Source organism: Ranitomeya variabilis, chromosome 5 (assembly GCF_051348905.1).
Source record: "Ranitomeya variabilis isolate aRanVar5 chromosome 5, aRanVar5.hap1, whole genome shotgun sequence".
Lineage (NCBI taxonomy): Eukaryota > Metazoa > Chordata > Amphibia > Anura > Dendrobatidae > Ranitomeya > Ranitomeya variabilis.
Window position 1 is genome coordinate 672,797,944 of NC_135236.1, and position 26,135 is coordinate 672,824,078.

The 26,135-nt window shown below is 44.1% G+C and overlaps 2 protein-coding genes across 5 annotated transcripts in view; one reads left to right on the plus strand and one right to left on the minus strand.

The window, feature by feature from the left end:
• SYN3 (synapsin III) overlaps window positions 1-26,135 on the plus strand; it is a 244,090-nt gene that overhangs the window by 136,951 nt on the left and 81,004 nt on the right. The gene's annotated exons all lie outside the window — the stretch shown is intronic.
• On the minus strand, window positions 1,306-25,959 carry TIMP3 (TIMP metallopeptidase inhibitor 3). The gene is made up of 5 exons (XM_077266801.1): window positions 25,757-25,959; window positions 9,872-9,954; window positions 3,994-4,105; window positions 2,394-2,515; window positions 1,306-2,133 (listed from the first exon to the last, which is right to left on the minus strand). Exons 1-5 carry the CDS (start codon window positions 25,881-25,883, stop codon window positions 1,936-1,938), a joined length of 642 nt encoding a protein of 213 aa, XP_077122916.1. The 5' UTR covers window positions 25,884-25,959; the 3' UTR covers window positions 1,306-1,935.

The window sequence follows — 26,135 nt, forward strand, 5'->3', positions numbered from 1 at the left end:
ATATAATTTAGGGACACGTCAAGGCACCACAGCTCAGTGCAGGTTGTTTTAGAATATTCTCAAAGGAATATTGAAAAAAAAAAAGAAAACATTTTACATTTTGGATAAAACTTTTGTAAGGATATCCTGAAATGTGGATAGGGTGTAAATAGGTACTTTTTCTTACCCGCTGTAAATGCCGCCGTTCTCCTGAATCCGGCGATGTTAGTCTTGTGTTCCTATGCCTCTCCGTTCCTGAGATATGACCCTTTCTTTTATATATAGAATTCTAGTCTTGTTAGCCAAGTGGGTGTAGTCCTCCTTGAAGACCATGCCTAGTTGTTCAAATGATTAAATTTGCATACTGGGAAGAAAGGGTCATATCTCAGGAAAGGAGAGGCACAGGAACAAAAGAAAAACATCGCCGGATTCAGGAGAACGGCGGCATTTACACCAGGTTGAAAAATTGGCACTGCAAGTGACAGGTCTGAAATGTTTTAATAACAAATATAAAAACAGCCAGTAAATAAGAGCGCCCCTATAGACTCGGAGGTGCAATTGCATATGATACATTTTATAATGCTCATTATCATGAGTGTAAAAACGACCCATGTCTCATTTTGTGACCCAAAACAGATTATTCCTACATCCTGCTGTACGTAAAATACAAAAGAGAACCTAAATTTTTGTCTTAATTACTAAGATTATTTATTCGATTTTCATCGTAACACTCCGTTCTTTTTTTATTGTTTTGACCTCATTTCACACCACATTGGTTTGTATATTCTTATTCCCGTCTGATTACATAAAGGGGACTGTACAGAATTTTAAAAAATGGCCGATTTCATCCAAAATAGCGCCACACTTGTCAACAGGCCGTGCGTGGTATTGCAACTCAGCCACATTTACTTCAATAGAGCTAAACTGTAGCAACAATTACAGGCATTGATGTGGCGCTCTTTGTGGAAGAAATCAGCCATGTTTTCTTATCTTGTACAACTTTTTTTCTTTTACAAAATAAAAATTAAAGGCATTTTGCAATATTTTCATTCAGCTGATCAAAAATATCGAATCCTAGAGTTTATCATACTCGATAAAGATATATATATATATATATTTTATTTTTATACAAAAAGTTTAATTTTAAGTCCAAATACTATATATAGAACTCCAGGGTTAGGGTTAGGGTTAGGGTTAGGGTAACCCTAACCCTAACCCTAAGGCCACAAGAGGGCGCTGCATCTGAATCTGTGGCCTTTTCATAGTTTACCGCCCGGGCCACTGTAACCTTCATAGTCATCTAAAATAGCTTATTTTTTATTTTTTATGGATATTTTCTGCCCAGACCCGCAAGGCATCACACATGACCAATTATTTCCATCATCCTAACCTGCCTAACTAGGCATAGTCATTCTCACAAATCATAAGCGAGGGGTGACCTGGTCCAACATTTCACATTAAAATATCTAAATCACCCCTTTACGTTATCCTCCTTGCCAAAAAAAATGCACTAATCGCAACCTAGGAGCCATATCTGTAATTATTTTTCTAACACAGCACTCCTTGTGGCCGGAGGTTGAATTACAAAAAAAAAAAAAAAATCCACTGCACTGTTTCACCATGGTAGGATTTTTTCCCCACTAAGACAGTCTCTAGTAATGGCCTAATAGACCATTCGTAGAAGGAAGGAGAAGAAAATCGAGCAAGTACCCTGCACATAATCTGGCCTAAATGGGTGATTGGAAAATTAAAAAAAAAATTACAAAAATAAAAAAAGTGATTAAAAATATACTTTCAGTATGATGGTAAAGACGTGTGTGTTCCAAGTGCTATTTTTTTTTTTTTATAGCAAGAAATCAGGCACTAATTTCATTGCTGTATATATTTCAGGGTTACTGTCCTTTTACAGTTTTTTTTTTTTTGGGGGGGGGTCTCCCCTTTAAGTGTCCAACGGCTTCAGGGGTCCGTGGTGTTGATTACGGATTTGTCTGGTGGTGTCCATCCTCTGGACCAACTGCAGTAACCTTCCTTCTGCTTGACGCAGACGTAATTCTTAGACTGGTAGCCGGGGATGCCAAAGTTGGAGAGCATATCCGTCCACAGACACTCGCTCTTCGACGTGATGAAGCACGGGAGGTAATAACAAGGCTTAATCTGTGAAAAAAAAAAGAAAAAAAAAAAATGAAGGAGGACCATTTAGGAGAGTTCATAATTACGGTGTACTGTTTCTTTAAATTGTCAGTGGGTGGAGCCTCTAAGCGGGAGGGACCTAAAACAAGTCTGTGCAGCCTGTAGATGCACTCTACTCTATAGCAAAAAGGATATAAAATCAATTATAAGAATCGATTGGTCGGGCAATCGTCAGTGACTGGACCTAGATTATATTGGGGGTAGACAAGGATTGCCCCCCGTACCTTGCAGCTACATCCCTGGTGGTAGCGGTGATTGAGTCCCTTGCGCTGGGCAAGTGTCAGCTTATCCCACTTCTCGATCAGGTTACACAGGCCGGTGTACACCTTCCCCTCGTATACACGCCCTAGGAGGAAGAAGATGAGACCTATTATAACCCCATAAAATCCATATTATACATTATACCGTATTATTATACCGCTATACTATTATTACTAATTGGTCATTGATGTTCAGCCTTTGTTAGTTACTTCCTAGAAATTGCTGGAGCATTGCGCGTTGGATTAAGAGGAGCGTTGCACAATGGGGGGTAGGGGATCTTCATCTCTGCTCTCTTTGCTTTTCTGAGAAGGCGAGAATAGGACACTTAAAAGTGGAGGCCCTTCGCCAAAAGATGACCAAAGCGTAATTGTGCCATAATAGGGTTAAATAATATGCAATATACTAAATAATACCGCCACACAGTGCCGATATAGTACCATACAGTGTCCACATAACGGCATAATATGTTGCCCTAATAATACCGCTATACAGGGCCTGGTTAATGCTATAATGCAGTCAGATGACAATTACTGCATCTACATAATACCGCAATATAGTGTTGATTTAAAACCATAACAACCTAATACATTGCCTTAATAATTCCACTAGACAACTGTATCCAAATAATGCCGCCATATAGTGGCGTACAGTGTACATATATCTGCATAATACATGGATACAAAGAATGCTAAAGTGCAGTGGGCAACAACTGTGTCCACACAATACCGTCATATAGTACCTTGCAGAGAATATATAGCAGCATAATACATTGCCTTAATAATAATACTATATAGTGCCTAGAAAGTACTGTAGTGAAATTAACAACAACTGGATCCACATAATACCGCCATATAGTTATATACATTGCCTCGATAGTAACACTAGACCTTGATAGTGCCATACTGCAGTGGACACAGTACAGTGGACAACAACTGTATCAACATAATACTGACATATACAGTAGTAACGTACGGACTATATATAGCAGCATAATACATTGATAAAGTGCCTAGATAATACCATAATACAGTGGAGAACAACTGTATCCACATAATACCGCCATATAGTACCGTACGGAGTATATATAGAAGCATACTACATTGATGCAGCGCCTAAACGATACCATAGTGCAGTGGGCAACAACTGTGTCCACTTAATACCGCCATATAGTACCATAGGGAGTATATATAGCAGATTATACATTGGTACAGTGCCTAAATGACACCATAGTGCAGTGGGCAACAAATGTGTCCATATAATACTGCTATATAGTACCGTACGGAGTATATATAACAGCATACTACATTAATGCAGCGCCTAAACGATACCATAGTGCAGTGGGCAACAACTGTGTCCACCTAATACCGCCATATAGTGCCATAGGGAGTATATATAGCAGATTATACATTGGTACAGTGCCTAAATGACACCATAGTGCAGTGGGCAACAAATGTGTCCATATAATACTGCCATATAGTACCGTACGGAGTATATATAGCAGCATAATATATTTATACAGCGACTAAATAATACCGCAGTGCAGTGGACACTATGTGTACCCACCTGTGATGAGATACTGGTACTTATTGACCTCCAGCTTGACTCCGCACAGGCTCTCCGAAGACTCGGTGTAGATGTACTGCACATGAGGCATCTTCTTAAAGCCACGGTACATCTGCAGGGAATCAGGAAACACAAGGAGTCAATTCCACAAAATATATTCGGATGAACAATGCCAAGAAAAAAAAACGAAAAAAAAAACCACACAATAAACTCTATAAATATGTGCTCCATATTGTCTGGATATTTTCCCATCTATTAAGCGAACGTATGGGAATATCTGCAGCGGGATAGGGGAGGATGACTAAAGTTGAAAATGGGGCCCTGGGCCTCATGTAAGCGTTTTTAGACTTTTTCTTCTTGTTATTTCAGCCGAAATAATACTGCCATATAATGCCAAAATAATACAATATATAGTCCACATAATACAACCTTTTAGTGCCATTATACCGCCACATTCAGCTCACATAATAACACTATATTATACTACCATATACAGCCTACATAATACCACCATATAGTGCGAAGATTAAACTGCCATATACAGCTCACAAAATACCATCATAAAGTGAAAATAATATGCTACCATATACAGCCTACTTAATACCACTATATAGTGCCAAGATAATACTGCCATAAACAATACCACCATATTTTGCCAATATACTGCCATAAACAATACCATCATATAGTGCCAATATACTACCTTATACAGCTCACAAAATAGTGTACCACTATATAGTGGCAATGATATGCTACCATGTACAGCATAGATAATGCCACCATATATGCCAAGATTAAACTGCCATATACAGCTCACAATATACCACCATATAGTGCCAATAATATTCTACCATACAAAAGTCATGCGATGATACCATACTATATAGCGCCAATATAATACTGCCTTATACAGCTCACAAAATGCCACCTTATAGTGCTAATAATATATTACCGTGTACAAGCTACATAATACTACCAGATAGTGCCAATAATACATTACTTTATACACCCTATATAATACCGCCATACAGTGCCAATGATATATTACCATATACAGCCTATATAATACCGCCATATAGTGCCAATGATATATTACCATATACAGCCTATATAATACCGCCATATAGTGCCAAGATAATACTGCCATAAACAAGTCACAAAATATCACGATATAGTGCCAATAATATACTGCTATATGCAGCTCATAAAATACTATACCACCATATAGTGGCATTGATATGCTACCATATACAGCTTACATAGTACCACCATATCGTGCCAAGATTATACAGCTCACATAATACTTCCATATAATGCCTATGCAATATTACAATATATAATACCACTATATAGTGCAGAGATAAAACTACCATATACAGCCCACATAATACCACCATATAGTGCCCACATAATATGCAATATTCCAAATTATTCTGTTACATAGCCCACATTATATTGGCACATTAGTTATATATAATACTGCACTTGGTTCCTAGATAACACCGCCATACACTGCCTAATAGTACCGGGAGGATTTAGTTTGCTCTTTGTGGACGCTAAAAGAGATTTGGACCTTGGGGAATTGCCCAGTTTGTCTCACGAATTGTACTGCTCTAGTAGTGTAGTATCTCGGTAGATGGGCCACCTTAGGACGGTGGAGCAGGGAGCATTGAGGAAGATATTGTGGAGATACGACGCCATTTTTTTCACCCTCCCTGCGCCGTCCGCCTCATAACCCGGATCTGCTAATCAGACTCAAGTCTGGTTTTGTTGGGCTCTTGACAAGCTTAATAAGTCCCAGATTTCTCCTTATCAGGTCCAGATGGCTCGCTGGGTGGACACGTCAACTTTCATTAGTAGCCAATGGAGACTTCAAACGAGAAGACTGATCCATGGCCAAGTCCAGAGCTGCCATTGTATGACTACACAGCGTCAACATCTGTGGCGTCATGGGCCTTCATAATCTGGATGCAACTTGATGAACTTTTCCAAATTGTCTAAATTATCCAATTCTCATGGGAATAGACCAGAAATGTCTCCACCATTGTGATCAGTGGCCGTCAATACTACACGTTGGTGCTCACCATGGGACAACAGGGAATAACCCAGATCTCTTAACACTCTGGGACATATGTCCTTTCTGGAATCCTCTAAGTCTTCTTGGCCCATCCTGCCCTTCTGATCGTTACGTCATCTTCATGTTTGGAGACCTCTTGGTTGGTGAGACATGAGATGTCTAATGTTCTTCTGGTGCATTATTGGAAAGCAGTATGCCTACCCTACTTCATGACAAGACATCTACTTATTTTAGTACTTTCTTAACTTCACAAGTGTATGGCCAATTAAGCTAATACCTTCATGTCCCAAGACCTTCTTTGCACCACCATGAGCAATAAACTCCCATCATCTTGTGGTTCTCCTCATCCGTCTTTGGTCCATGATTTGAACACCGCCCTTCCCTTTTGATCGTTAACACATCTTTGTGTCCTGAGACCTTATGGTTGGTGAGACATCTGCGTGCTCTTCCTTGGACCTTCTTAGCTTTCTGGATCAATGAACAACATATTTTGTCCTGGTCACTGAGACATCTTTATATCCTATGTTTCTACCATCATATGTACCGATGGTGTCCACCTCTTCTTTATTAGTCAGTAGATCTATCTCTTGGATTTTATTTGTATCCATTCCTAGACCAGAGCTCAAATATATCTGCTCATCTCGGGACCTCCTCTGATACATGACTAGAGAAGAACCCTAATGGTTGAGGAGACATCTGTTCATACTGTTTTGGTGGCTATTCTTTTCCTCTGGTCACTGAGACATCTTTTGGTCCTAAGACCTTCTTTGCACCACTGGTGAATGAGGAATGAATGAAAACCATCCTCCCACATTGGTTGTTCTACTTGTCTTTTTTGCTCTTTGTGTGATATTCCATGGCCAATGACCTCCATCCTTCCCTTCAGGTCAATAAGACATTTGTCAGCCTAGAGACTTTTTGATTGATGAGACATCTGTTCATTGTGAGATTTGCAATGCTTTTCTGATAAGGAGCAATATATCTAGTATACTTGTTGGTGAAACATCTACTAGTACTGGGACCGTCTTGGCTTCGTTGATGCATTACTTGTAAACACCATCCCTCCCATCTGGTCACTAAGACATCTCTATGTCCTGAGACCTCCTTTTCAATAATGGAACCTGAGCAATGAATGCTCTTCTCCTATTTTAAATAGTTAATCATTAATTATTAGTTCTCTGCCTTCTTGGTCCATGGCATGAGCAGTGAACACCATCTGTCCATTCTGGCGTTTTGAGACATTATCATATGTGGACACCTATTAAGGTGATCACCTACTTCAGTTGGTGAGACATCTGCTCATCTTTTTATATTTTTTTCATCATTTTTTTTATTGGGTAGATATCTGATTACTAGTCAAGAATGAAGCAAAGAGACTAATAAAGAAGGGTGATGCCCACTTGAGAACGATGAGCAGATATCTGACCAATCAATTGTCGAGCAAGGAAAGTCTCCAGACATGATGATGTCTCAAGGACCAGAAGGTAGGGTTGGTGTTTCTTGGTCATGCTATGGACAAAGAAGGCAGTGAAAAATAAGCAGAACGGTGATGCCCACTTAAGCATCAGCAAGGAAGCAAAGAGAGATTAGCAGAAGACTCGATATTAAAAATAAGAGGATGGTGTTCACTGGGTCATGCTGTGGCAAAGAAGGCCGAGAAAAATGAACATTTAGTATTTAGTATCTTGAGGCGTCTGCTCCTCCCACTTTGCTTCTTTGCTGGTGCTTAAGTGAGCATCGCCCTTCGGCACAGTTTTCTCTGCCTTCTTTATCCACAGCACGACCAAGAAACACCATCCCTACCTTCCGATCCTTGAGACATCATAATGTCTGGAGACTTTCCTTGCTCGACAATTGATTGGTCAGATATCTGCTCATCGTTCTTTGCTGGTGCTTAAGTGAGCATCGCCCTTCGGCACCGTTTTCTCTGCCTTCTTTATCCATAGCATGACCAAGAAACACCATCTCTACCTTCCGGTCCTTGAGACATCATTATGTCTGGGGACATTCCTTGATCGACAATTGATTGGTCAGATATCTGCTCATCTTTCTATGCTCCTCTGCTGGTGCTCAAGTGGGCATCACCCTTCATTATTAGTCTCATTCTTCATTCTTCCTTGTTAGATGGGTGACATCTGTTCGTCCTAAGACGTGCTTTGCCTAGTCGGTGCCCCAACCTTACATATCACTTATAGACTTCTCCTTGTTGACCATAACATCTTGCTACAACACCAAATTTGCTCTTGACGTTCAGCTTGGACCACGCATGAAGAACCTAATGCCATGGCCATGGATATTCATCACTCACTATTCATTAATTTTTTGGATAACTGGAACATTTGGTCCTTTCAGTAAAAAAATGGAAGTTTTGGGGGCGCTGAGATGTTATAAGGGAAACCTTTGGTTTCCTTTCTAAGGCTGGGCGACCACTTCGGCCAAATCTGCCCTTATCCCACCACGGGCACAGCTGAATCTCATAATCATCATAAGTCTGCGCCCCCTCACTGAGCCCCCCTCGGCTTTGTACATAAATACCGCCATTGTTACCCAGACGGCCCGTGTCCCGCTCCCTGAAGCTTTATTCCCTTAATAAGTTGCAGGTTTTGTAGATTTTGTGCCAAAGTATTACTTGGTGAGGAAATAAGCCAGCCTCATGACTGGGGGGCGGTCGCTGCCAAATCCTTTAACCCCATCCATATTACAGAGTCCCAGATCAGATGTGCAGGAGGCCCGGGGAAGTCTACGAGGCTCCACAGAATGATACTGCAGGGGAAAAGGAGAGATCTCCCGGACTCCTGGAAGAGTCGGCAAAGAGTCCTGTGTGAGCCGTGTACTCGCCTCTCCCCACTCATGCTCTTCCCTCCCCTGCCGGGTACAACCTCCGGCGACTGAGTCCGTATACAGGGGCTCTGTGTATGAGGGATGTGTGGGGTCTGTATATGAGGGATGTGCGGGGTCTGTATACAGGAGGGTTCTGGTCTGGGGGCTGTATTCAGGAGAGTTCTGGTCTGAGGCCCTTATACAAGAGGGTTCTAGTCTGTATACAGGAGGGTTCTGGTCTGAGGTCCTTATACAGGAAGATTCTGGTCTCAGGTCCTTATACAAGAGGGTTCTGGTCTGGGGTCTGTATACAGGAGGGGTCTGGTCTTCCTTTTCATTTAAAGGGCCAGTAACCCTAAAGTTATCAGCTGTCAGTCGGCCTGAATTGGCTGATAACCGGGAACAACAGCTTGGTAAATAAAGAGCGCACAATTTAAGTTCATCGTCTCTTTAAGAAATCTGGACTTCTCTACAAAGGGAGGATTGGCAGAGAACGGGCTGCCACTCCTGTCTGCGGCCCGCCGCCCTCCCGGGAACCAGGAATATCATTTATTTTGCCCAAAAGCGTTTTAGTATCACCGGTTGGAAGCGGAGACCACCCTAAGCCAGCGCGGACCTCTGAAGAGGGGTGAGGTCCCTGACCTCATCTGTTTACCGCAAATCTGGGGTAAACACATGAAATAATCCCCCCTTCCCGCCCGCAGGGGACATCAGGAATGTGCGGAGCGGCGGCGTCTAAAGGGTTAACACCTGAGCCAATATAAACATGCCTTATAAAGGGTCCGGTCTATATAGGGCGGGGTCTGCCGTCACAGTGTGTCAGTGAGGGCCCCTCATACAATGGGCCTATGTTCCAACACTTGTCACCATCCCCGGCGCTGACGTCACTGCGCTGCCCCTACTGGGGTCAGAGCCGCGGCCTCGGACCCTGAAACACTCTGTGCTGCTGACAATCCACGCACTTAATGCCGCCTTCCTCACCTTCATCTGCTTTATGGTGTAGCGCATCGTCCCGAACGGACCGTCGTTCATCAGCTTCTTGCCCACGACTTTGGCTCTGATCACTGTAACGGGAGGAGGAAAAAAAAATATTGGTCGAAATATTATTCATCGCTTAAATACTCTGCACAGCTGTGAGCCGTCAGGGTTTTTTTTCCCATCACCGGCTTCATAACATACAGAAAAAAAAAGTAAAAACTCAACCCGCACCATACACAAAGCTACCGCTTTCTCCTGATGAGTTATGGCGCCATTTCTGCCCCTCCCACCAACCAATCAATGATCAGGAAAGGGATCGAGGCGATCTAGTGATCCACTGTTATTGTTTCGCGTTGGTTCATCACCCGAGGTGTCCTCTGCAGCTGCACCCTGCGATCAGGAGCCACCACATCGGATATACAAGGTGCAAGAGAGAATATGGCCATCCCTGCTGCAGTTCCCTGCACAGCCAGTTGGCACAGGGGGGCGCCACTGTGCCGAGTTGACTCCATTCTTTCAAATGGGGCTCTTTTCACTCACAGAGGATGGGCCGGACTGGAAGGCTGCGATCACACGCTGCGGTTTGTCCCACATCGTGGCCAATAAGACAGCGATTTTGCCTAAATTTTGCAAAATTGCGTAAAAAAATTGTGGGTTTTTTTGCAGCGATTTCTGACTTTGGATTACTATGGTGGGGACAGGAGAGCAGGGGGATGGCCCCGAGGGGCACCGTAATGGCGGCCACACGAGGAATCTCCCCCGGTCTCAGAGATAAGGAGACGGCTGCAGAGTCAGGAATGTCTTGTAAAATTTTGCTGATTTTGATACTTGTGAAATGTAGAGTTATATAACAGGGCGAGGAGGGCGGACCGACCACGGGCAGCGGAATGTGCTGCCGATGGGCGTACAAAAGCTTAATGTCCCAAGACTCGTATAAACCCTGACAGGCGGGATGCGAGATTAACTCCTGTGCTACCTGCTCAAAAGAATAGTATGGGGCCCCAACCCGGTGTAACTCGAGGGGGCCACAGCCTTCAGAAAAAGTTCTCATATCAATGTGGTCATTTTTCGGGCTTCCTCCAAGTAGTCAACCTGGCAAGTCATTGGTTTATATGACGTCCAACAATTGGGATACCTACAAATAGCTAATCAACATGGCGCGATGGGTCAGTCAGGCTTTCTTACAAGTTGGTTGGGTTCCTAGAAATCATTGGACTTCATTCCGGTGGTCAGTTGGTCGATCAAGCTACCTAAAAGTAGTCAGTCAACTAACGTTTCCACCAAGCAGTTGGACAATTGGGCTTCTACAAGTAAAGTTTCCATTGAGTACCTGGTTAATGAGGCTTCCTTCAGCAGGTTGACCAGTTAGACTTCTTAAAATTAGTTGGTCAATTGGGCTTCCTGAAATATGGCTTCCTGTAAAGTGTTGGACAGTCAAGCTTGGTAATCGATCATGTTTCCACATGTGGTCGGTCAATTGGGCTAGGTACAAATGGCTAGTTATTCAAGGATTCCTAAAGCTAGTTGGGTAATTCACTTCCTACAGTTGTATAGTCACTTGGGCCACCTACCATCAATCAGTCACTACATGGAACTTCCAACAAGTAGTCATCCATCTGGGCTTTCTAACTGGGATTTCCATCAAGAAATTGGATAATATGGCTTCCTATATGTGGTGTGCCAGTTACACGAGTAGTCCATCAATATGGCGTCCTACAAATCCATTGGACTACTGAAAAGCTGTTGATTAGCCAAGCCTTCTTATAGCTAGCTGAGTAATTGGACATTCTACAAGTGGATAGTCAATTGGGCTACCGAAAGTAGACAATGAATTTGGGTTTTCATCAAGTAGTTCACCTGTTTGGCTTCCTAGAAGTGGAAAGTCAGTTAGGGTTTTCATCAAGCAGTTAGATAACATGGCTTCCTACAGGAAGCGGGCTAGTTAGACGTCTATTGTTTCAATATGGCTTCCTACTGGCAGTTAATCAAACAAGTAGCTGGTTACTGAGTGCTTCTGAGTAGTTAGTTGGGCAATCTGTTCTTCCGGAGATGTTAGTCAATTGGGCTACTTACAAGTAGTCGATCAATTCTGGTTTCTATGAAGTGGTTGATCAGTTGGGTTTCCTCCAAATAGAAAAAGTCAACTGAGGCTTCTGTCACGTTAATATGAATTCTTACATTTAGTCGATATATATGGCTTCCTAGAAGTAATTGATCAACTGTACCACTTACAGGCGATTTGTCAATTGGGCTACAAGTAGTCAATGAATAAGTATTTCCGCCAAGCCAATTAGCCAAATAGGCTTTATACAAGTAGTAAGTCAACTGTAGTTTCCAGCAAAGAGGTGGTCAACATTGCTTCTTACAATTAGTCAATCAATATGGCTTTGGACAGAAGGTTGGCCAATTTGGCTTCCCACAGACGGTTGGCCGATATGGCTTCCTAGAAGAGAGTGGCCGGTACGGCTTCCTACAGACGGTTGGCCGATATGCCTTCCTACGGATGGTTGGCCGATACGGCTTCCTACGGATGGTTGGCTGATACGGCTTCCTACAGACGATTGACAACTACAGCTTCCTACAGACGGCTGGCTGATACCGCTTCCTACAGACGGTTGGCCAATGACGGCTTCCTACTGACGATTGACAACTACGGCTTCCTACAGACGGTTGGCCAATGACGGCTTCCTACTGACGATTGACAACTACGGCTTCCTACAGAGGTAGGCCGATACGGCTTCCTACAGATGGTTGGCCGATACGGCTTCCTAAAGGCAGTTGGCCGATACGGCTTCCTACAGACGGTTGGCCGATACGGCTTCCTACAGACGGTTGGCCGATACGGCTTCCTAAAGACAGTTGGCCAATGACGGCTTCCTACAGACGATTGACAACTACAGCTTCCTACAGACGGCTGGCTGATATGGCTTCCTACAGACAGTTGGCCAATGACGGCTACCTACAGACGATTGACAACTACGGCTTCCTACAGATGATTTGCCGATATGGCTTCCTACAGACGGCTGGCTGATACAGCTTCCTACAGACAGTTGGCCAATGACGGCTTCCTACTGAAGATTGACAACTACGGCTTCCTACAGATGGTAGGCCGATACGGCTTCCTACAGACGGTTTGCCGATACGGCTTCCTACAGACGGTTGGCCAATATCGCTTCCTACAAGTAGTTTGCCGATGACTCTCCCACCACATCATCCAATGACTCTTCATCGTAAATGAAAGTAGGGGTGATACCTTTCTTTTCCGGTGATGGTCACTGACACAGTTATGTACCCCTTAAAGTGACATCACTTCGCAGACATGAGGACATCACTGGTCACAGCCCCAGTCATTCTCATGCTGCCATCAGACACAAGTGCTCTCACCAGGAGCGATGGAGAAATCCTAAGTGCTGAGCTGTGTCACAATCCTGAGGACACGACTGCCATCAGCATCATCCTCCAAACATGAGATCTAGGAAACTGTGTGTGGCATCTAATCCCAGGAATCCAAGAAACCTGATCCAGTCCTGACCTGCGGAGGACAGGAGGTTACACCCGGGTGACGATGGGCATCAATTATACCCACCTCCAGGGCACCAAATGTCTGAGCTCGGAGATGTTGGTGTCTCCCAGCCCCGCATACCAAGCATGTGTGACTATTACATCACTGTGTACACAGTTCCTATGCGAGTCAACATTTATAGACAAACCCTGTGTAGTCTGATCCTGCAGTCAGATGTTTTACTAAGCCCATTCCGCTGCCTACGATTGATAGGTTCACAGGGTTTGTTTGCACTATAGGACCATGGAAACACATAGGTAAGCATAGGAGCTGTATACAGAAAACGAGACTATTTTCGAAGGGTTCAGGACAAAGAAAGACACATCTCCAGACCCATTATGACTGTTGCCTCAATAATAAGATACGTGAGAATCCTGCAGAACTTTACATAGATATCTGCACCCGGAAACTACTCTTCCCGAGCGTCTGGACGTGGCACGAAGATCAAAGCATAGCTGGTTGCGGCGGGCGCGCCAAGAGGAAGAGCGCACTTAGGTGTGAAATAGTCCTAGGCTTCTCATGGAGACATTCGGAAGTAAGAGTTTCCCACAATAGACCAGTAAAATATTATTGAAAGTCGATCCGCTGACATTCCTGTCCATCACATGTCACTGCGTCGAAGAAGAGGATGATGTTCACCTTTATATGGGGCGTGAAGGAGACAGAGGTAAGTGACCTCCAACCTCAGGAGAAGCAGGAAATGTTTGATGTCCCTACTGAACCACCGAGCAGCCGCAGGCTGGAAAAAAAATATGTTATTACCCAGAGGGTTAAAAAATTGTTGTAAAGTGTAAAGATGACCTGTCTGTCTTTTATCTGGAGTAAAAGCCGCTGTTCTCCTGAATCCAGCGATGTTTTTCTTGTGTTTCTACGCCTCTCTGTTCCTGAGATACGGCCCTTTCTTCCCTATGTATAAATCTAGTCTTGTTATTCAAGTGGGCGTTGTTTGTTCTCAGCACACCCAGTTGCCAAAGAGACTTAATTTACATACAGGGAAGAAGGGGCCATATCTCAGGAACGGAGAGGCACAGAAACAAACTAAAAACATCGCCGGAATCAGGAGAACAGCGGCATTTACATTGGGGGAAAAAAAATTACATATTGATAGCAAGTGGTAGTCCTCCTTAAAGGTGCACTTTAAAATTTAAGGAGTCCCAAGCGCACCACACTTCTCAAAATTTGGGCATGCAGCTACACCTCTTAATTCATGTGTATATATATATATATATATATATATATATATATATATATATATATATATATACATATACAGTATATATATATATATATATATATATATATATATATATATATATATATATATATAGTCTCCTGCTTTCAGATATACCAGAATCACCAATTTATCTGGGAGGTTTGCTATCTGTTCTGGGGTCCAGGAGGTCTCCCCTTTTTTCGGGAGACTAGAGGAAACCCCGGGAGAGTCGCGATGTATGCCATAAGCCCCTCAGGAATTCAGTCCTTTTTTATGCTACTTTTCCTCCACCAAATTCCAGTGGGCGGCCATTTTATACATGAGGGGCCCCACGTTGCTCCTAAACCGTAAGGTGTGGAATGGCTTCATTGTTGTGTGTGATGTCTGAAGGCAATGTGTGAACTCGTCCATTACTGACGGCGATGTCATCGAGCCCTGGAGATCTGCGTGTGAGAACGGTAGAGGGGATGTGATAATGAAACACTCCCCCCAGAACATTGTCTGTATGTATATATATATATATATATACACGAGACATGTACGACACCTCAGAGAACCACACAGCTATACTGAAAAACCTAATTTGGGGAAGTCATTTTATTTTTCTTAAAGGAATTTTCCATACGTCCAAACGTTTTTTGTTTTTTTTTTAATGAAAGAAGTGATCTGATTGGTCGCTATGGGCACCTGCTCCTCACTGTGTCTGCTATATACATGTGAGGCACATAGCAACCAATCACATTGCTGCGTACATCATTTTAATGCTGATTTGAAACTGAAAGAGGCGATCTGATTGGTTGCTATGAACTGCACCTTCCTATGTCCTCAACGTGAGCAAACACACATAAACGAGATGCATAGCAACCAATCAAATTGCAGCTTACATATTTCCAGTGTCGATTTTAAAATGTAAGGAGCAATCTGATTGGTCACTATGGGCAACTTGTCCTCTCTTTGTTAATCCTGCTTTCCCGGTGGTATAAATGGCCTCTCAGGGTTCACTTATTAAACCAGATCCTGCCTCCATTGTCTTCCTCTAGCTTTAGTAACTAAACTGACAGAAATCCTTAAAGTGATATTACGGGAGTGTAGCCGAGTAACAAAGTGCTATAGGAACTGCTATGGCGGCCATATTTGTTGCCTCCTCCTGTCACAATTAAAGGGGTTGTTGTTATTTCCGTTGAGAAACGTTGCTCCACGTTGGCGAGGAGGCCGTCAGAACTAAGTAGCCATGCACAACCCCTTTAGGAAATGGTTAAAGAGACGAGGACGACCAAAAAGGGGTCCGTCATGGATCCCGTAAAAAAATGGAAGCAATGGCGTCAATGTGAACAGACAATAAATCTAACATCCGATCGATCTCAGATGTATAACGCAATGATCGGAAAAGCCACAGCGAGGGGACGCATCGCCAACTGATTACGGGGGGATAAAACATACAAAAAATGGTATATTCTTGTAGCACATCTGGCTGGATGTGAGAATATGATGGACGCCCGTTTCCTCGGCGCAGACAGTCGCTTCCTCTGGTAATAACAATCGCGCCCTGTACAGCTGAAGCGGAAGACGACGAGGCGCGATGGCCAGATGGTATAGAAATCACACCGGGGGCATAAAAACAGCAGGAAGAAATAGCATTATAATACTCCCATGGCACCGCTCCAGAGGACCCCGAAGTGACACCGTCCCCCACCCCCAGAATACGCAGCGCTTCGTTTCTAGACCCAGCGCCACTAATTAAAATGCTGACTTTTCAGGAGTTTTGTGCACATTTCCTGAGGCTGACGGGATCCAGGCTGGAACAATGGCGGCGATATTGCAGGTGGACTTCAGAGCTCGGCGAGGCCATTCACATCGGTCGCCCTGGGGAGTTGTCAGGAAGCCATACTTGACTTATAGGCTGCTCAATAGGCAGTTCACACGTCAAAAAGCTGAAAGATATGGGACTTAAAAAGGGGTTTCCATCATAAATACTTTCACACCGGTTTCAACCTGTACTGCCTCGAATCCACAGTGACCACACAATAGTGAACACACATATCAGTGATCCATAATACCGCCATACTGTGTCTATATAAAGGCACCTTGAAAGTGGCACATAAATGGTTTTAAGTACACTAATAATACTGCCATCCTGTAACTTAACATTGACCTACAGTGCCTGAGTAATACCGCCATAATGTGTCAAATAACAACACCTTACAAGTGGTACCTAACTGAAAGAACGCAAATAATACGGCCAACTTGGAATTTCATAACATTAACCTAGAGTGCCCGAGTAATACCGCCATAATCAGTCATATAACAACATGTTACAAGTGGTACATGAGTGAAAGAACCTAAATAATACTGACATCCTGTAATTTCATAACATTAACCTAGAGTGCCCGAGTAATACCGCCATAATGTGAGATATAACAACACCTTACAAGTGGTACATAAGTGACAGAACCTAAATAATACTGCCTTTCTGTAACTTCATAGCATTGACCTACAGTGCCCGAGTAATACCGCCATAATGTGAGATATAACACCTTACAAGTGGTACATAAGTGAAAGAACGCAAATAATACTGCCATCCTGTAACTTCGCAGCATTGACCTAGAGTGCCCGAGTAATACCGCCATAATGTGTCATATAACAACACGTTACAAGTGGTACGTGAGGGAAAGAATGCCATATTGTGTGTATATAATAATGCCTTAACGTTAGCTCATAAAAGTGCAATAAAGTACTTAAATAATACTGCTATATGATGTCTATATAACTGTGCATACAGCTAGTACATAAGTGTTATAAAGTCCCCAAAACAATTCCACTATATTGTACCTACATCATGGTGACCTACAGTGCTCAAATAATACGGTGTTTTTCCTTCATAACAGTGACACACACGGTCCTCATATTACTGCCATATTGTATTTTCATAAAGGTACCAAAATAACACCTCCATATGATAACTACTGTATATAACAGCACATTTCAGTAAGTTTATAAAATTGCAATTAAGTACTCGGATATTACTGCTATATGTTGTCTATATAACAGTGCACTACAGTTAGTACATAATATTGTTATAAAATTCTCCCAAATAATACTGCCATATTGTATTTTTATGACCCTGATATACTGAGTCTTCATAATACTGCCACATTATATCTGCATAACACTGATCCAAGTAATACTGCCATACTTCTATATAGTACCCAAATAATACTGCCAAATGTACCTTCCTAACAAATAATACCGCCATATAATAACTATATAACAACGCCTTACAGTTAGTTTATAAAAGTGCAATAAAGTTCTCAGATATTACTGCTACATGCGGTATATATAATGATGTCTTACAGTTACCACATAAAAGGGCTTTAAAGTAATACTGCCATACTGCTACTTTAGAACACTGATATAGAGTCCTGTGTCATACTACTGCCATAACAGTACCCAAATAATACCGCCATATTGCACCTGCACGACAGCCATACAGCGAACAAATAATACAGAGGAGGGAGTCTACATAGTAGTGCCATTCATTGCAGCAAATCTCATGGCCACAGCATGTCACCAAAACATTGGACACAGACTGTACATTTAATAGCGCCATATAGTGCACCAAACAACGCAACAGATGATGCCAGGAAGTAATGCCGAGGATAATTTAAGATGATTTTTTGTGACCACGAACTAAAATTAATGTCGCCCATAGGTCCGGCCATTGGAAACACACAAAACCCCCACTGCACATTGTACGCGTGCGGATTGGTTAAAGGGTTCATAAGAGACACTTGAACTTGGGCCAAAGGGAACCATAGGGGCCAGGTATTCAGAGGTCTTAAAGTGACCCTTGGCGGAGGTTAAGCACACAGCTTCCAGTGACAAGCCTCTTTAAGACTCCCCTGGGGACAGAATTCCTGCTTTAAGTAGATCTGCACTGACTCACGGTGCTGGAATTCCACATTCCACACTAAGACGTTAAGTAACACTCCGAATTCCCAACTATAACATTTTATTCTTTTTTTTGGTGCCAAAAGCGGCAAACCTGAGAGCGCCATTATATTCACACTCCGGAATGTGACATGGAAAATAACGCACCAATGCCCATGTTATATCGCCAGCTCATATACTGGTCCTCATGTACTGGTCCTGCTGAGTTACCTACTGTATTACACTCCAGAGCTGCACTCACTATTCTGCTGGTGCAGTCACTGTGTACATACATTACATTACTGATCCGGAGTTACCTCCTGTATTATACCCCAGAGCTGCACTCACTATTCTGCTGGTGCAGTCACTGTGTACATACATTACATTACTGATCCTGAGTTACATCCTGTATTATACCCCAGAGCTGCACTCACTATTCTGCTGGTGCAGTCACTGTCATGTACATACATTACTGATCCTGAGTTACCTCCTGTATTATACCCCAGAGCTGCACTCACTATTCTGCTGGTGCAGTCACTGTACATACATTACATTACTGATCCTGAGTTACATCCTGTATTATACCACAGAGCTGCACTCACTATTCTGCTGGTGCAGTCACTGTGTACATACATTACATTACTGATCCGGAGTTACATCCTGTATTATACTCCAGAGCAGCACTCACTATTCTGCTGGTGCAGTCACTGTGTACATACATTACATTACTGATCCTGAGCTACATCCTGTATTATACCCCAGAGCTGCACTCACTATTCTGCTGGTGCAGTCACTGTGTACATACATTACATTACTGATCTTGAGTTACCCTCTGTATTATACCCCAGAGCTGCACTCACTATTCTGCTGGTGCAGTCACTGTGTACATACATTACATTACTGATCCTGAGTTACCTCCTGTATTATACCCCAGAGCTGCACTCACTATTCTGCTGGTGCAGTCACTGTACATACATTACATTACTGATCCTGAGTTACATCTTGTATTATACCCCAGAGCTGCACTCACTATTCTGCTGGTGCAGTCACTGTGTACATACATTACATTACTGATCCGGAGTTACATCCTGTATTATACTCCAGAGCAGCACTCACTATTCTGCTGGTGCAGTCACTGTGTACATACATTACATTACTGATCCTGAGCTACATCCTGTATTATACCCCAGAGCTGCACTCACTATTCTGCTGGTGCAGTCACTGTGTACATACATTACATTACTGATCTTGAGTTACCCTCTGTAGTATACCCCAGAGCTGCACTCACTATTCTGCTGGTGCAGTCACTGTGTACATACATTACATTACTGATCCTGAGTTATATCCTGTATTATACCCCAGAGCTGCACTCACTATTCTGCTGGTGCAGTCACTGTGTACATACATTACATTACTGATCCTGAGTTACCTCCTGTATTATACCCCAGAGCTGCACTCACTATTCTGCTGGTGCAGTCACTGTATACATACATTACATTACTGATCCTGAGTTACCTCCTGTATTATACCCCAGAGCTGCACTCACTATTCTGCTTGTGCAGTGAGAACAGTGGTCACACTGTAGACTCTGAGTGGTGTTGTCTTTTACCTTGGACACTCCCTGGAGCTTTCTCATCCCTCCTCTCAGTCCTCAGCTGTGCTCTGGGGCTTCTGTCTGCAGTATGATTTATGCCCCTGTGACCTCAGGAAGTGTGTGAATGGCCCCAGTGCAGTAGTTCACCTCCTGTCACACCCTTTGCTGTGCTCTTTGGGCAGTGCTGGGGTCATTAATCATTCAGAGGGGTTATAATACATAGGACCACCAAAGCACATGACAACCCCAGGGGCCCACCCAGCTCTCCACACAAAGGCAGCACAACTTTATCAGATGTAGAAGTTTGTGCTTTAAAACAAACAAAAAAACCCCTGAAGGCTCAGAAATAAACCGAACAGGAACTGAAGGCCTTGTGTGACCTCCATTACTGCTGGCGTACAAGCCACCCAGCTTTCCCTGGCACCTGCACTACAAGTTCGACTAGATTTATGGTTCTTACTTTTTTAGCATAGCTTAGTAGATCTGCCATTCAGGAGACACGACTATTATTTTCTTACACTGTTATTACATTATACTCCAGTGCTGCACTCACAATTCTGCTAGGTGTCGTTGGAAACCGTCAACAAGCATGACGTCTCACACATCTTTAAAAGGATTGTCCATTGAAAACAAGTTATTGCCTACCTTTGAAATAGGTGACAACTTATTGATTGGTGTGGGTCAGACTGTGCATTTGTCTCACATGAGCTCCACCCACTGGACTCCTCCTGCTTCTAAGAAGGTGTGGCTTTAGGGGGATTGTCATGTGACCTTTCTCACAACTCCGATTGGCTGAAATGTAAGGCACGTCCCCTATTAGTATATATATGTGTTCTCTAATGTGACTTCAGAAAAGAGCGCATCAATGTGACAGCAGAAACTTCAGGGTCCCTTAAGAGCCCCTCTTTTCTTTGGTGGCTGGTGAGGCGGGGGGGGGGGGGGGGTGTCTTATGAAGCCAGTTGTGATAGCAACCACTGAAACCAAACAGGAGGTTTTGTTCCTAGAGTTTTCGTTTTTGTGGCCTTTGTTTTGAGAACCTGCGGGAACTAAGTGATGTCAGGGGAAAAGAATAAGCGAGTAGTGCAAACTCAGACTTTTCATGCTGAGGGGTCGTTACTGCCCCCATTACCATCCCCTCCCCCCGAAAAAAATACTTTGAATTTTTTTTTTATTTTTGTGTTAAACGTTTTTGACAACCACTTTAGGGCATGCCCATGTTACCCTAGATCACCACTCCCAAACAAAAAGGGCCCTAGGGGAGCCTAGTCGGAACACCCCCCAGCCACTGATTGTCCTTCTTACTCACTCCAATACTGTGTGGGGACTGGACAACATTTTGTGTCGGGGACACTTTTACGCTTTTGGGAAACTTTTTGAAACTTTTTTTCTGCACAAATCTTACTGAAAAAAAATCTATAAAAAAAGTAAAAACTAATCTTCCTGAATGGCTTTCCCCTGCGAGTCTAGTTTTTCTGCCGTGATGGGTCCTCTCTCTACTCATTACATCGGCTGCCAGACCAATCATATATGTGAGAACTCCGGGCTGGCCATCCGCGGGATTTGATTTCCTCCTTGGTTTTGAAAGACGTCTTCCCACTTAAGCTCCCAGTGCTTCACCGGCAGGCAGGTGCGCCGTCACCGAGTCCCCAAAGCCTCAGGTCCTGATTGGTGAGAATGAAGCAGATCTCGCTGCTATAATACAGGAGAGGGGGGGCAGTAATGGGCTCCAGACTGTAGAAGTCATGGAGGAAGAGGTGTGTATCCCAATGTATGTAATGTGGCGATGAGGAGAGGGTAGAATCGTTTCCCCTCAATCTCACCCCTTAGCTCACCCCCTTGGCTTTTCTCAACTAACACATACACATTTTTCGGCTTTTATTACACCCTCTCTCTCCCCATTATTTCTCGATTTCTCCTGTTCCCTAATGCTGATTCCTGAACTCTCAATGTGACCCACCCTCAGTACAAAAGAGAGGGGCCACAGAATGTCCTATGGGGGAATACAACACGCAGCACTATCCCGACTGTATACAGCACTACACCCGACTGCATATAGCACTACCCCAACTATATATAGCACTACCCTGACTATATACACTACCCCACTATATACAGCACTACCCCCGATTGTATACAGCACTACCTCCAATTGTATACAACACTATCCCTGATTATATACAACACTATCCCTGACCATGTACAGCACTAACCCTAACTGTATACAGCACTACCCCTGACTGTATACAGCACTACCCCTGATTGTATACAGCACTACCCCTGACTGTATACAGCACTACCCCCGACTGTATACAGCACTACCCCGACTGTATACAGCACTACCCCCGACTGTATACAGCACTACCCCCGACTGTATACAGCACTACCCCTTATATACAGCACTACTCCTGACTGTATACAGCACTACCCCTGATTGTATACAGCACTACCCCTGACTGTATACAGCACTACCCCCGACTGTATACAGCACTACCCCCGACTGTATACAGCACTACCCCCGACTGTATACAGCACTACCCCCGACTGTATACAGCACTACCCCTTATATACAGCACTACTCCTGACTGTATACAGCACTACCCCCGATTGTATACAGCACTACCCCTTATTATATACAGCACTACCCCCGACGGTATACAGCACTATCCCTGACTGTATATAAATGCAGTTCAGTAATATAATAAATCCCTGCTGTGAATGGCCCCATAGATCGACCGTGCACCTGTCGTCCCGTCCATCTGTTCACAGCACAAACCTCAGCTGTTTCCCAAGTATTTACAATGAAGCCATCGTGTCCTTTCACTCTTGGGTCTTCTACCTGCACCGATAGGAATCACAGCCTGCAGGGAGTCACCGCAGCCCCGACACTGACGGCATCTAATAGTAGAATCAAAATGCCCCCAAAATTCTATATATTGAGACTATGATGCCATAAATGGTCTAATAAACCTTCATTATTGGGGGGTGGGGGAGCAACAGCTGCTACTGGAGAGTCCGATGTTAGCTTTAATTCTGTATTACACTCCAGAGCTGCACTCACTATTCTGCTGCTGCAGTCAATGTGTACATACATTACATTACTGATCCTGAGTTACATCCTGTATTATACTCCAGAGCTGCACTCACTATTCTGCTGGTGCAGTCACTGTGTACATACATTACTGATCCTGAGTTACATCCTGTATTATACCCCAGAGCTGCACTCAATGTAATGTATGTACGCAGCGACTGCACCAGCAGAATAGTGAGTGCAGCTCTGGGGTATAATACAGGATGTAACTCAGGATCAGTAATGTATGTACACAGTGACTGCACCAGCAGAATAGTGAGTGCAGCTCTGGAGTATAATACAGGAGGTAACTCAGGATCAGTAATGTAATGTATGTACACAGTGACTGCACCAGTGGAATAGTGAGTGCAGCTCTGGGGTATAATACAGGATGTAACTCAGGATCAGTAATGTAATTTATGTACACCGTGACTGCACCAGCAGAATAGTGAGTGCAGCTCTGGGGTATAATACAGGTTGTAACTCAGGATCAGTAATGTAATGTGTGTACACAGTGACTGCACTAGCAGAATAGTGAGTGCAGCTCTGGGGTATAATACAGGATGTAACTCAGGATCAGTAATGTAATTTATGTACACAGTGACTGCACTAGCAGAATAGTGAGTGCAGCTCTGGGGTATAAAACAGGATGTAACTCAGGATCAGTAATGTAATGTATGTACACAGTGACTGCACCAGCAGAATAGTGAGTGCAGCTCTGGCGTATAATACAGGATGTAACTCAGGATCTGTAATGTAATGTATGTACACAGTGACTGCACCAGCAGAATAGTGAGTGCAGCTCTGGGGTATAATACAGGAGGTAACTCAGGATCAGTAATGTAATGTATGTACACAGTGACTGCACCAGCAGAATAGTGCGTGCAGCTCTGGGGTATAATACAGGATCAGTAATGTGTGTACACAGTGACTGCACCAGCAGAATAGTGAGTGCAGCTCTGGGGTATAATGCAGGGGGTAACTCAGGATCAGTAATGTAATGTATGTACACAGTGACTGCACCAGCAGAATAGTGAGTGCAGCTCTGGGGTATAATACAGGAGGTAACTCAGGATCAGTAATGTAATGTATGTACACAGTGACTGCACCAGCAGAATAGTGAGTGCAGCTCTGGGGTATAATACAGGATCAGTAATGTGTGTACACAGTGACTGCACCAGCAGAATAGTGAGTGCAGCTCTGGGGTATAATACAGGGTGTAACTCAGGATCAGTAATGTAATGTATGTACACAGTGACTGCACCAGCAGAATAGCGAGTGCAGCTCTGGAGTGTGTAATGTGTTAGGTGTATGTAGATATGTGGAGGCTGTAGCATGGCCCTCAGAGGTGACGCTCTCTCCTGACAGATGGCTTTCAGTCCTCCGTGAGGCAGTGACCGGCCCTGTGGTCTCTTATGTGACTGCAGTGTGAAGAGATCTCAGAATGGAGGTCACAGTATTACCAAAAATAGACAAAGCCAAAATGCTGGGAGCGGAGACCGGGAACCATCTGCCATATGGACGTATAGGATAAGGGCCAGCGGTGTCCTCACGCATGTGGCGAGGAGAGCAGGACTATAACTCCCAGCATCCGCTATCTGGGAGCCCATCACATTCAGCGCCATCCGGTGACACCAGTTCCTTAAAGGGGACAGCACACTTGTTGTTTTATTGGGGGGATCCCTCATATCCTGGTAGGGTGAAAGTGAAAAGTGAGCCCCTTAAAGCGACAGCGCGCCCTTCGTCGCCTGCGGCCGGTGACCTCACAGCTTCGCTCCCGCACTTGGATTTTCATAGAGGTTTTGAAGAAACCACAGGCAAAGCCTTGAGGAAGTGCAGATTACGGAGGAGGGGGGACAGCCGCGCCTCTTATTAACCCTTCCCATGCTGCACTCAGGACACTTCATCCGTGTCTGGGAAAAGCTGGGTGACCACAGCCATTGCTATATATATATATTTTTTAAAGCATTTAAAGGGGCAGTCACCTCAATTTTTTTAACCCCCCAAAATAATTCCTTTTGGTCGGATGCAAAAAAAAAAAAAAAACATTACAAACCCAAAAAAGAATTGCTGGGACTTGTAGTTCTCCAGCCCCTGCAGCTTTTGGTACCAAATTATCCTCCTTTCTCCGTGGCAAACAATACGCACTAATCGCATCCGTCACCCTGGATTCGCACATGGCCAAAGAGTCGGCGCAGCAGAGCTGAGTCTGTCAGGTAGCAAAGCTGACCCCGCCGAGCGGAGGAGACTTGCGTTTGACAGACGTAGCAGAGCTGAGTTTGTAATGTGTCGAATTGTTTTACCTTGCAGTCCCATGTAAAACCATATATCGACTCATTAACCCTGCAGCACCCAGCGGTGACAAACACAGCTCTGCTGCACCGGGATGATGTCAAGAATTGCAGACAACGGAGCAAAAGAGGAAACCGTCAGCGGAGAGGGAGGAAAGCTCCTAAACACCTAATGCATCTTAAAGGGACAGTAGCCCACAGGAGGGTATGTGTAGGAAAGGTCAGCCACTTACCTATGTCGGAGTTGCAGAAGGCGTCCTGGGGGTGGCTGGGGGCACAGGTGCAGGCGTCCGCCGGGCACAAGAGGTCCCCAACTAGGAGGGAAAGTGAGAAGAGCATGAGGTTGGCAATGAGTGACATGGCGCAGGCTGTGCAGCCCAAGGTGACAGCAGGAGGGATAACCTGGCAGCAGTGAGTGCTGCCCGCCTGGTGGCTGCAGGCTTATATGTAGCAGAGTGCAGCGCTGTCCCCTCCTCTGCAGCCCAGGCCAATGGCATGCTCTGTGAGCGCAGTGCAGGCAGTGGGGGGCGAGGCTTCCCTCTTCTGTGCCCTTCTAGGGGATGAGGGAATGTTCCTGCACCTCTGGCTGGGGGGCTGGAGGAGGCAGAGGAG

What these genes read in the sequence shown, in the direction of transcription:
- TIMP3 (XM_077266801.1), bottom strand. Translation starts at nt 25,883, where the DNA reads ATGTCACTCATTGCCAACCTCATGCTCTTCTCACTTTCCCTCCTAGTT. An exon ending in CTTCTGCAACTCCGACATAG is followed by an intron (nt 9,955 to 25,756) that starts GTAAGTGGCTGA and finishes CTCCCGTTACAG; the next exon opens with TGATCAGAGCCAAAGTCGTG. An exon ending in GTACCAGTATCTCATCACAG is followed by an intron (nt 2,516 to 3,993) that starts GTGGGTACACAT and finishes TCTTCCTCCTAG; the next exon opens with GGCGTGTATACGAGGGGAAG.